We start from the raw sequence: 13,391 nt of genomic DNA, 5'->3' as shown, positions 1-13,391 counted from the left end.
CAGAAGCTTATCCTAGGAACAGCTAGATGGGATATAAGGTTTTCTCCTAGAGGAACCCCTCAGTGGCAGAAAGCCAAAGTATCATGACACCTTGTTTTATTTCAAAGAGCTGTCCCTACAGTTTGAAGAAAGGCAAGGGTCATGCCTTGTGGTTAAATTTGAGAAGAGCATTTAATATAGAGTGAGAATCTGTCTCATTATATCTCTGGCACCCTTCCTATCCTATATCCAACTATTTGTCAAAGGTAACAATTGTGAAGGTATACCGTAAGAATTGGTTTTTTACTGCTCTTTCGTTCTTGGTCTCAGAAGCAGTGATAATAGATTTAATGCACAGCAAGTCCTGAAAGTTAACAGAGCTAAAAGAAAAATACATGGGAGAAAATGTTTTTGCTTAATTCCTCTCAGCTTTTACTGGTGCTCTCAGACTTGGGGGTTCATTTGCTATTCTGCACAGCATCAGTCATTGAATGAAGGGTATTAGGTCTTCTGTCCTCTAATTGAAGTGATGCAACTTACCAAGGGAAAGAAAAGAAAATCTCATTTGGCTTGCGCATGCTGACACCACTACGTGAGCGGTGTGACCATTCTGAATGACTAACATCTGTATTTTTCTTTACTCATTTGATACATTGTGGAAATAGAAGCTGTATTTAGAAAATAACTGCTGCATGTGGTAACTTTACAAAGCTGAAGTAAAGGGCAACTAACGTTTGAGGTGAGAAAGAATCAAAATGATTATCAAACTCTGTAAAGAAAGGTGAGGAACCTCCTGCGTTGTGGGAGTGCACAAAAGGTTAAATTTATGAGAGAACAGAATTTATGAACTCTTCATATGAAAAGGAGTTATGAGTTAGAATTTGGAAGAAGTGTTTCTGAACTTTAAAATATTGAAAGTAAATGGTTGTACTGGGTACAAGCTGGGATGTTTCTAGCATTCTGTCATTTATCAGCATTCTCACAGCTGTCTTCATAATTAGTCCTTAGACAGTCTGCATGATTTTCTTTAGACAGATATTTCTAGGAAAATGTAATGGTGATTTGATTGCTGTATGATTGGTCATGTTCTATGCTGATTTCCTGGCCATTTTTTATTAGAAATGGAAAATTTCTTAGAATTTCTTAGAAAAAAGGTTTAAGCTACCACTGGTAGTAGCATTTTGGGATAACCTGTGTAACAAATCTGTCTGATGCTGACTTCAATTTCACATATGATTTTACACAGATTTACTAATGAAAAAATATAAGGAAAAGCCATCATCTCACTGTGCTGATTAAGGCGTTGATGATACAATCAACTGAAATATGAAAGACTGTCTGGAATGAGTCACTTTTAGTGTGGGACACAGTCAATTCCAGACTCATTCACAGTTAGTTTGCCATAAGATATGCAAAAAATGTTTTGTCTTTACAGAACACATTTTACAACAGTTCTATTAATATCGCTACTGGACATCCACTGGTGGTAAATAATCTTTTCGCTCATGTTTTTGCCAACTTTAGATTTCCATGTCGGTACTTTTAAAATACACAGTTTCTCACACTTTTTAAAGTTTTTTTAGGGTTTCTCTTTGGCAGCATTTCTCCTTTTATGCTCTTTCATGTTCATTTTTGTTTTCAAGTCAAAAGGCACTAAGTACTATCTTTATTTTCCTCAAATTTCAAAGCTCTGATGTTAAGACAGTCCTAACAAGTTACTTAAATGGTTCTATTGTTTTGAGATTATTGTCACACTTAAATGAAATTAGTGGCAGAGTAATTTTCTACTTATTTTAAGCAGATAGAGATAGCTCTTTTTCAGCCTGCATGTGCATTCTTTGCCTCTGTCTTTGAGGAGAACTTATGAACAGGAAGGGACCAACTTTTATACAGTCTGATAGCAATAGGACAAGAGGGAATGGCTTTAAGCAGAAAGGAGATTTAGATGAGATGTTAGGAGAAAATTCTTTACTCAAAGAGAGGTGAGGCACTGGCACTGCTTCCCAGAGAGCTGTCCTTCCGTGTTCTTCTCCAGCGTGAAAAATTCAGTTTTGTTGGTGGTTTTGTTTTCTCTGATCTCTAGTAGAGATGTATCTGCAAGCCCTTATAGGAGACAGGTATTTCCTGATCAGGTGATGCAACATCAGATGAAATTGAGAGAGTTTATGGTCCCAGTAAGATAGAAATCAGTATCCACTGTCTCCCTGTTTGTATATGCTTCACTCATAGACTGGAGTTAGAGTTATTTCTGATGCTGCACTAAAGGGTCCCTGGCCTCAAGCACTATGATATTGGTACCATGCTGTGAGGCAGGAGTGTCTGTGCGAAATCTTGGTGAAGAATGCCCTGCAGGTGTGATGGTTGAGTGTATTTCATGCTTTTAAGTCAGGACAGCTTTGGCATTGAGTCTTCTTGTGTTCTGGTGAAGCGTTGTGCTTCAGCGTTACCTGTCCACACTGGGGGGCACATTGTGCTTCAGGCTGCCCTGGAAGATGCATTTAGGAAGCCATATGCGCTTCAGTACTGAGCACACGGGGAGGTACGCAGCACAGACTGGATCAGTTATGAGCCAGAAGGGATGCTGAGCTGAGAAAACCCATTGCAGGAGGGAAACCAGCTTTCTGACCGTGTCAGCCACACAGCCACCTCTGCGTTTGCTGAAACCCACATACACAATCCCCTTTAGTTCCTGCTGCTCCAACGGCTCTCCAGGGCTTCAGCTTGCCACCCTCACCTGACACACCCTACAGATTTTCTACAAAACTAAAGGCAAAGAAAAAACATGTTATGTTCCTTATGGCAGTGCCCAAAGGTACTATATCTGAAGATAACATCAACAGAGAGAGCCAGCGCAAGTTCTCTTCTCACAAACTATTTCCCAGAGGCTAATGGCAAAGGAGAGAGAAAGAGAGAAACAAGTACTGACAGTTTACCATAGGAACTCAAAGAAAAAGTGGACAAAGCTAAAAGAACTCCAGCTCTTTGTTACCATCTAATCCAGTTTAGAGCACTCGCTGGTGTATACGTTTACTTTCCAAGGCTAACGGAGCTGGATATTGTCATTTGGTAAGAAACAGAGGAAATAGATTTAAAATTTGTCACCCTTCAAGCCTCGTACACTTTAGGAAAATCAGTCTGCAACATACATGAAGTCTTAATCTAACATGAAAAGTATGAGCTGCTGGCTAAAACCTCCAAAGGAGCAAATCCTGTTTTCAAAAGATTCAGTGTTTCCTCTTTTTAACACAGACTGAGTGCTGAAGAGAAGGGGTAGAGTGCTTCTTTTGGCTCATGGAAACCACAGGGAAGGCATCCTGTTCCTACCCAAAGAGTACTTTCAAAAAAAGAGTCCAGGTACTAAATATCACAGTGCAACGAAATTATCAAATTACCATTACCAGCTTTTGCCTGGGACAGATGATTCAAACTACACGTAGCCTATTTTCTAATGCTATAAAATCAAATTAATCTCCAGCTGGATTTGCAAAATGCTGCACTGAAAGAAACTGCAAGGAGGATGTATGAAAAAGAACAAAACCAATACAAGGGTTTGTGAGTGGGAGGCTGAGAGTCTGGGCTAGGAGAGTCAGAGATGGAAAGTTTGATGGCATAGTGCAGTAGGCCCAAATTAGGCAGTTGTATTTGAATGATTTTAGCATGTTTCCTCAGAAATGCAACCCCAATAGGTGCCAGTAGAAATGGGAGAGTTAGCTAGAACATCTTAGAAAGTATTATGTAAAGAAAACCACAAAAGCCATCAAAACTCTTTCCCATCTGTCTGTCCGTTCCCTGCCTACACCCCCATGTGTTTTTTGTCACCTAAAAGGGACCCACAGAGCTTGGGTTCAACTAGTATTGGTCAAACTTCCCATCTTCAGGTGAAGTGAGCCCGTTTAACTGCCTGTATCCAGCCCCGGATGAGACCAGAAATCCAGTGGCTGGTTGGGGATGGCATTTTGTCGCCTGGAGCACAAGGCCAGCACACGGCACACAGTAGCCTGGTTCTGGACCACTCCAGCTGCTTGCTCAGCTCTTTTCAGGGGCACTGCTCATTCTCTCAGAGATCCCTGTCTGTAAGTGGGACGGTAATGAAATAAACCAAAAGGCAATATAGACTATGTATGCTTTAGGAAAGAAAAGCTCTACCTGCACAGACGGCTTTAGGCCATTATGCGGTTTGTATTAATGTTTCAAGTCAATTGGGAGGATCTGAATGTTAGAAATATTTTGTTGCAAGTTTGAACATCTGACCAGCTATAAGACCAGACATTTGAACGCAAGCAGTGATTGAATTAGGACCCAGAAATGTATCCCTGGCTAGTTTCAAATTAAAAAAAGGAGAGCTTTTAAAAAGGTACAAATGAGACTAAAAGAATTTATGTTATTTTTCCGGTTACTGTGCTATAACTCCTTTTCTGTCTCCTAATCTATCTTCTAAGCATACTACCTTATGAATGAGTGAGCAATAAAAGAAGTATGCAGTGGTTGAGAGAGAAACTCAAGATAACAAGATAATGCAAAACGTAAGCCAAAGTCTGAGCAGAACTACAAGTTAAGATGTAGATCTGAATATAAAAGTTTCTTGCATCTGAGTTTTATGGCAGCCATTGGGTGGATGGTTTGCCTAGAAATTTAATTTTAAAACAGTAGCACATAATGTGATACCATACAGGCTAAGTTCACAGCCATCAAAATCTTAGATATATACTTTGTAGGGGTTTTTACAGTATTCCTGTACTGACACATCACTGGATGGACTGAAATAAAACCAAAGCCATTTTAATGCCTTTGAAATCTTTTTTTTTTTTTTTTTTTTTTTTCACTGAAAAGGGGCAGAGGAAGAACAGTGAATTAAGAAAACAGGTGCATACTAACCTAAGGTTAGGTAATAGCAATTCCTGTGCCTCGGTGACATAGGAACAGGCATGAATAATAAGCTAGTAGAAAGCAGCTGGTGTCTGCATGGTAAGTTTTCCTAATATCTAAGCCTAAAAGTGGGGGATTATAGCAAAAGGTTAATTCAGATTTCCATGTCACTGACTTCCCTCCTGCCTTCCAGGCTGCCCAGGTTTGGGACTGCACAGATCTGCTGAGAATTGACTGGAAAAAATATGAGGCCACACCCTGAACACAGATAATCCCCCACCCGGCTTCCCTCTGCTGCTATCTGCCTGGCCAGGCACAATGCAATCGGAATTGTTCTGTTCTCTTTGCAAGCCAACACCAGTGGGAAATTAATTGCTTGAATGATTCTCTCAATTAGTATGTTCTCTAGCACTAGCATAGTATAGCCATGAAGTGAGGGCAGCTATCGGGCTCAGGACAAACAGCAGGGTCTAAGTTGGCATCCAGTTCTAGTTGGCTGTGACTGGGGCTGGTAATCAAAAAGCAGGAGGGAGAAGATACAGGGATATTTTCAAGGAATATGAAGGATGAAGGGAACACGAAGCTTGTTACTGTCAAAAGGGAAGTAGTGACAACTCAGTCTTAAACATAAGACGTAACATAGAAGAGAATGTGAGACAGAGTGGAGCAAGTCATGATATTAATATTTTGAGAAGCTTTTACATTATTATGGAGGTAGATTTTTATTTCTTTTGTTAACAAGAATCAGTGGCAAAACATGAATGGAATTCCTTCTCTTTACTCTTACTCCTCATGCTTTAAGACAAAGCCAGTTTTCTTGAAGAGTAGCCTGGGCATTTTTTATGCTCCATTATCCACGTGAGAGATAGCAAAATACTCTAAAGCTTCCAGAAAGAACTGGGAAGACTGTGTTAAACTATACATTAAGCAAAGGCAAATTTAAGGCTATGGTATACTGAAATAGTACCTAAGATTTCCAAACTGGAGCACTAACTTGCAACACTTTGAATAGATGATGCCCGCAGGAATGACTGCTCAACTCTGCTGATGAGCGTGGCACCAACAGAAGGATAAGCATTGATAGCATTTATCTGCTTGTTCGCAACTTGCTCCAGCTTACACCATTTTCAGGTCAAAGAACCAAAATGTGCTTTATTCTGGAATCTCTATTTGCAAAAATTAAGGTCTGGTATCTGTTGCTGAGTTCAAAGGGAATTCTGCATTTGGTGTTTTGTGTAAAGTTGCAGTTGTAAAGGTGGGCTTTTCTAAGTTCCTTACTTTGCTGCCATATGCCAAAAGTTGAACAAGAGACAAATCTGAAGCACAGTACACAGTAAAAGTCTTTGGCAAATGAAGGAGAACAAAAGCTGTGGTTAATGAGGATCTCAATTTACCCTTGGTCCACAGGCTGTGAAATTAGGCAGTCACCTTCCCTGCTTAACCCAAATTGCAAGTGGAGAATTGGCTTTGCATGTAGGGCTCAGCTGATACCTGCAACAGCATCTCCAGGAAAGCAGAACCCACAGCTTTGGTGGGAACCCAGCTTATGTCTGGTGACAGTTTATGATGGAGAACAAACTCCTCCACGTGCATCAGATAACCCTAGTTTTGTTTTTTTTTCCACTTTGATTTTTAAAAGCGTCTAGTTTTTATTAATGCATCATTCTTTGTTCTTCCAAATCCAGATTCTGGAAGAGAACATGAAGTTAGAGTGCAAATGCCATGGGGTCTCGGGATCCTGTACCACTAAAACATGCTGGACAACTCTGCCGAAATTCCGGGAGCTGGGCTACATCCTTAAGGACAAATACAACGAAGCAGTTCAAGTCGAGCCAGTGAGGGCAAGTCGCAACAAGCGTCCAACCTTCCTCAAAATAAAGAAGCCACTTTCGTATCGCAAACCCATGGATACAGATTTAGTGTACATAGAAAAATCTCCCAATTATTGTGAAGAAGACCCCGTCACAGGCAGCGTGGGAACGCAGGGGAGGATGTGCAACAAGACGGCCCAGCAGTCCAATGGCTGCGACCTGATGTGCTGCGGTCGAGGTTACAACACACACCAGTACTCGAGAGTGTGGCAGTGCAACTGCAAATTTCATTGGTGCTGCTATGTTAAATGTAACACATGCAGTGAAAGAACAGAAGTATATACCTGTAAGTGAGTCTGTGGCTGGACAGGCTGACCGTGTCCCTGCCATGAGTACATTTGCACATGCGCTCAACAAACCTACACAAGACCGTAGCAAAGACCTGCTCTCCCAGAAGAAATGCTGATGAATGGATCCCTGTCTTTTCTTCTTACGTTTGTGGATACATATTTCAGACTCTTAACAAAAGTCATCCAAGAAACAAATAATAAAACCCCAAACTCCACTAAGCCCCCTGCCACATGAGACAGAGAGATGACTTCAATTTATCTGCGCTTCTATAGCAAAAAAGCAGTGACTGCCTTGTGAAGAGACACCGGAGAAAATTTTCTGACCACGGCAATGAACTCTTGGTTTGGAAAAAAAGATGGTCAAAAACTGGTGTGTAGAAGGAGCAGGGAGAGTGGGGGACAAACCCTCAGACACGGGCTTTGCACAGGAGGCGATGGACAGTGCCCCGCTGTGACTCGCCCAAGTGAGTGTGCGGATGATACAGATGTAGGCTTCTACACGTGTGAAAAGCTTCTGCTGGTCTTGCCCATCTTTCCACTTCATAACATTTGCTACAGCGAGCAGAACTGTTGAAATTTTCTGTAGACACTGCTTTATCTGCCTTTTGTGTGCGTGTGCATGCTGCAGATTTAGCACAGGGATTTGGGACACGTGGGACATAATAATAGCAATATTTAACAATTTATTCAGATAAAACTAATATTAATTTATTTAATTAAAAAGAACTCTACCGACATTTTTGGAACTATTCTGCAATTAAAGTAGATAGCTTGCTTTCTTTGTGGAATAATTTTCTAGAAACAGCAAGGTAAAACTGGAGCTGTATATATCGTTCTTTCCTAGGATATTTCTAATAGTTGGACTTGCAGGATGTGTACTGGATGTTTAAGTACAAAAGTTGGCATTTTATATATATATATGTACATACACAAACACACTGAATTTTTTTTTTTTTCCCCCTGTTTGCTGCTAGTTGTCTGGAACAAAAGGTAGTGGTAAGGGTCGCAAATCTTTACCAAGGTTTTTTTCTTTTTTTTTTCCTTCAATTAAAGAAAGAAACATTAATAAAATCCTGTTTGAAATATGTCTAAAAATAAGAAACTCCAGACAAACTTCCATCTTTTGGAAAATCAACCATAGGATAAGAGAGTATATTTTGTAAGAGACTATTTTTATATAAATATTTTATTTATACTACGTCTGCTTGTTCAACCTGTACTTTTTCTCAAAACAGGCATACAATTTGTAATTCTTAGGCTATTTAACAGAGAAAGGCTAATTAGCTTGTGGACACAACAGCAGCAAGCTGGATACATTCAGCTGCAATTGGTGGATGTGTCAGAAAGCAGAATGAACTTTCTCTCCGGATGTGTGTACAAACTGGCTCTTTTCCTGCAGCTCAATCTGCAGAATTTGCAAAACAAGAACATGGTATGTAGCACCAATTTTGTCACATGGCTTGAATTCATGATTGGTATTAACTGGATGCTCACTTATCCCATTCAGGAAAAAAAATCCGAATTAGCTTCCCACATGCATCAGTCATTAAACTCTGGCGTTATGACTAGCAAATGTGCTGTGTGTGCTGTCAGTTAAACCTCTATATTGTGTTACTGTCAAATTTGATTTTAATCAGTGGAAGACTGTAGACTGTGACTGTAAAAACTAGCGTGATACACATCGTCTGCTTCTCATAGATAGGATACAATGCTTACTTTTTGTCCAACTCTCTTTGGCATTTACATTATTCTTTCCTCCAAAAGGCCGGAGCTCAAAAACCCAAAAAAACACCTAGGCAAATTTAAAGACTGCTCTCTTGTTTTTCAGAGCCCAGTTAAACCTTCTTCTGTTCCCTTTATGGCATTTCCTTTTTCATCACTGTTCATTTCTCCAGATATAAGAGAAGCAAATATTTTTCTGCTTTTGGAAGCTTTCTGTTCCTCCTGCTGGATTCTTTTGTGGCTGATAAAAACAATCCAATTTCAATGTTTTTCTTTTTTTTCTTTTTTCTTTTTTTTTCCCCATTGGGTAAGAAACGTGGCCCAAAGTTAATGATAATGCTGATAATACAGGATCTCACACCTTTAATGAGGCATCAGTAAGGGCAACAAACCAGTAGGCAGTATGCACCACATTCACTGATCCCTGTTAATAACAGCAAGTGTGGCAAGAAATAGGTGACACGCATCTTGGCACCAATCCTCTTTCTAAGGCATAACTCTCATCTAATACTGCAATGGGGAGAATTGTCAGAAAACTTTTTGAGACAAAACATCCAGAAGTACTTTAAGAGATGCTGCAGTTTCAGTAGGATAGCCTGACCTTTCAGAAGCTATCTGAATGTGACGTGGCTTTCTTTCAAACTCTCTCTCACATATATTCATATAAGAACAAAAGCCCAAGCAGTTTCCTTGCAGTGCATAGCTGGAATTAAATATGGTTTTTGCAGACCTGCCACTTAACATGTCGTATAATTTTTCTGTTATTCATGAAAGGTTACGAAAGAGCTAGGTAAAATGGTGAACATAACTTACATTCAAACTTATGACTCGTCAATATAAAGCTATATAAAAGCAATTATTTTCATGGAATTTTCATGCTTTTTGTTCTGAATTCCATGCACCAAGAATTGAGAAGGCATAAAATGTAATGAAGTACATACAATAATGGGTGTTAATTACAATGCTCCATTATGGTTAAGTAGCTCAGATCTAATGTTTAACTTTGGAATCTCTTCTCCTCTGTTTGTATTTATTTCTACTTTTTTTTTTTTTTTTTTTTACATTAGCAGATATCATCAGAAGTGTGTTTTCTTCACTGATTACAGCTATTTTACAAGTTGTAACTTTTTCCATAGGAAAGTAACCCATAAGTCTTCTGCTTCCTGTATATTTCAGTATGCAGTGACATGCAATGGACAGCCAGCAGGATAATTCTTGAAGGAAAAATGTCTTTCAACAGTTTTGCTCATATAATAAAGGAGTGCATAATTAAATGAATTCAGTACACATTAGCCCAACTGTTGGGTTTACAGTACTGCTGCTGATCTGTGCACTACTTAGAGAAAATTTCAGTTTGACTGAAATCTGAAGTATCAGTTTGCAAAGTATGAATTAAAGGTCAAGGAAAACCAAATGCATTCAACTAGAGAGCATTTGAAAATTTTTGGCAGTGTCCACTTAGATAAGGGAAATCTGGCCATCAGAATCCACTGTGTCTGGAGTTAATTGGCCATTCTCTAAATGTGCTTGAATGGCATAAAGAATAAACAGGAGAGGGAGAAAGATTTACGATCTTGTAGATATTTCTCCCCCCGACAACAGTTTGTTCTTTGTCCTCAGGGATAGAAGAGCTCTGTTTTGACTTGGTGAAGAACCACACAATGGGATTGAAATGCACACAACTGCAGAACAATACAGCCCTCAAAAGAAAATACATCTTTTCATCTGCACTAACCCAGGGAAGTGCTGGATTGCCATCCACATTAACGACCTAGCAGAGGTTTTTAGAGAAAGCATACATTCAAGCCGCAGGAAGAGTAAGAGGAGCAGAAAGAGTAAGAGAGCAAACACAACTGCAAGTTGGAAAGCTGTTATTTATGAAATATCACTTCCTTTTTTGATACTAACAGCCTGACTCGTGGAAAAGATGCTACTCCAGATTGAGATTCCTATACAGGTTTTAAGGATTTTACCTCGGTGCCTTTTTAAAAGGACAACTAACCTGAATACAATTCACTTGAATACCTGAAGTACCCAAAACTCATATTGGTCAATTACTAAGATTTCTTTGCCATGTATGCACATAGCCTAATGGAGGCATGACTTTCAACAGGGATAATCAAATGAAAAACATCCTTAACATATACACTTACGTGGCTCATTTGGTCAAATTATTGTAAGGGTACACAGTTACTTAGAACAGGAAAGTAATGGACATCTATGATATTACACGAAGCTTTTAATGAATTACCTCATGGATTATAAAATGGTTTGTTACTGATCACACTTTAAAAACAGTTTGTTGAATACAGAATCACAGACTGCAGTCAGGTGCACATATACCAGTGAAGATTCCACAGAAGCACTTCTGACAAGGTTTTAATGTCCATCATTAAAATGGTGCCCAGAGAGATGCACTGTGAAAATGAGGACATTGACTATTATAGTCCCCTTGCTGATAGCTCCGAGAAGCTCAACCAAACAAGCCCTCCAGCTCTCTTTGGCAAAACAGCAGATGCAGTGGTAGACGTGCACAAACAGGGATGGCCCAATCTAACTGATACTGCTGCTCTCAGCCAGCAGGGTATCACCTCAGTCAAGGCGTTACTGTTCCCAAACTGTACCAAATTGAACTGAGTACAGGAATTTTATCACACAGCAGAACTGCAAACAATAAACCTCAGCTTCATTCCAAAACATTCTTCCTCAATTCATGGTTATCTTGGATAACTCTCACCATGAAAAGTGACGTAGTCTGCTAACCTAAGTTATGTTTTTGTGGTCAAAACCATACCAAGAATTCCTCAAAGGCAGGTGTTTTACTATTGAACAAAAATTAAGGGAATTCTTCCTCTGGCAACAAACAATAACATATGATTAAGTCAAGATGAGAAGAGATCTAAAGGACTGAAGGGATACCAAAACTTGATGATTCTCTTACCCTGCTCAGAAGAGATGCTGTAAAACCTTTAAGTTTGGTGCTTTGGAGTTTTAGGGAAGTATGTTTTTTCCCTTTTGTTGATACACATTCATGGATTCATTGGTAGCATGTAGTGCCATTGGCAACTAAGAGGGGCCACAAAAAAGTCCCAGAGAAATCACACTTCTAAGGGCAGCATGACTTGCTGCTCTCAAGTACATCTTTTCTTCCTGTCAGCTATGTTACTGTATCAAACTCTTGTTAAGAAACATTTCTGCTCTGTAACTGGATTTGATATCTCTGGGACAAGTTGAGATTATGTTTACATCATACCTTACATATATACTTAAGGAAATATTTCTAGGCTTGCATGCACAAAACCAAGAATTAAGGTAAAGAGAATGATATCAATATTCTATCAGCACTTGTGCTTATTAAGTCATAGCCAAATTCTTTTCATGTGAAAATGTAAAGTTAATTTTTGTGTTTCCTCTGCTAGCTTGCAGCCTTTCTCTACAATGAAAAAATACGTTTGGTGTATCATACCAGATCCACAGTTAGTTTTGTGGCTGTTCATACCAGCAGTTCATTAGCAGTATGTCACCAACCTGATACAAGCAGCACATAAACCTTGTGCACCTCTTATTGATATTAATGGACAGACAATTTTCCTTGGGAACACCACACTATGCACAACTTTCTTGTACTGCAGTGCTTCACTGTCCTATTTTCACCAGCATGCCTGCCTACAGCATATATTTGTTACTTGTTATTTTATTTTCTCCCAGCACTTGGAGTTGTAGCTCTCTACAGTGTTTATAAGCTCACTGATCCACCCCTAGTCCCTGACGGCCTGTGCATCATGACCTTCTGTCCGTGTGTGGAGATACAACACAATGGAGGAGCACTACGATCAGCACCAAAACCATTCGTCCTCTCACAATGTGCCTCTAGTTTTTCAGCCCAAAACAAGAGATCTGGAATTACTCTGCATCCAATGCACCATGTCCCCCTAACTCATCATTTCAGTACTATTCAGAAATTCATATTGGCAGTTATTTAAAACAAAATTAAATAATGGGCCAGAACAGGTGTTCTCTAGTTGGTTAGACTTGTATAACAAATTGTAGCAAAAACTGTAAAAGGAATGCTGAGGTTTTTTTCTCAATCAGGTAGACCCATCATTTCAAATGGGATAGCACAAGAACTTGCACCAGAGATGATGCTTAGTTTTGAAGTTGTAGAGCTTACAGAATAAATTAAATCAAAATCAATTTAAGGCACTTGTGGTATAGTCACTGGCATTACATTTTCCTGTGACACACTCTGACCCATTCACAGCATAGATACTCTCCAAGTGATGACAACAGTATTTTTCAGAGAGGCCATTTCCAACAAACTTTAACAGACTACTTTTTGGTGTGGTCAAGGAAAAGCAGTTTGTCAGAAAAGTATCACAGAGAGACACAAGAATAACCCAGAATGATAAAGAAACTAATCTCCTATTGGAGATAGGGAGCAGCCTGGAAAAGCTTTGGAAAACAGAAGCAGCATTTAGGAAGGAAAATCCTTGAAAATTTCAGAGCACAGAAGACTCATTACTGAGTGTCCCAGGGAAGGAAGGCTTAGCTGAATGGACAAATTTCAGCCCAAGCTAAGGCTGCTTAGTTGTTGCCCAGCTCGTAGTGCAATGGTATTTGGCTCAAAGCAAAACCAAGCATCTATTTCATTGAATCAGCAAGA

General features: G+C 39.5%; 1 protein-coding gene across 1 annotated transcript in view; it reads left to right on the top strand.

Moving 5' to 3' along the window:
- Positions 1–8,993, top strand: part of WNT7A (Wnt family member 7A) — a 32,986-nt gene extending 23,993 nt beyond the window's left edge. Inside the window, exon 4 of the mRNA XM_052678856.1 lies at positions 6,531–8,993. Coding sequence (XP_052534816.1) covers positions 6,531–7,010 — 480 coding nt within the window. The 3' untranslated portion in view covers positions 7,011–8,993. The remainder of the gene's footprint in view (positions 1–6,530) is intronic.
- The last annotated feature ends 4,398 nt before the right edge of the window (positions 8,994–13,391 follow it).

Source organism: Tympanuchus pallidicinctus, unplaced genomic scaffold, assembly GCF_026119805.1.
Source record: "Tympanuchus pallidicinctus isolate F22 unplaced genomic scaffold, pur_lepc_1.0 scaffold17, whole genome shotgun sequence".
In the NCBI taxonomy this organism is placed as follows: domain Eukaryota; kingdom Metazoa; phylum Chordata; class Aves; order Galliformes; family Phasianidae; genus Tympanuchus; species Tympanuchus pallidicinctus.
This window is presented reverse-complemented; position numbering and strand designations above follow the sequence as displayed.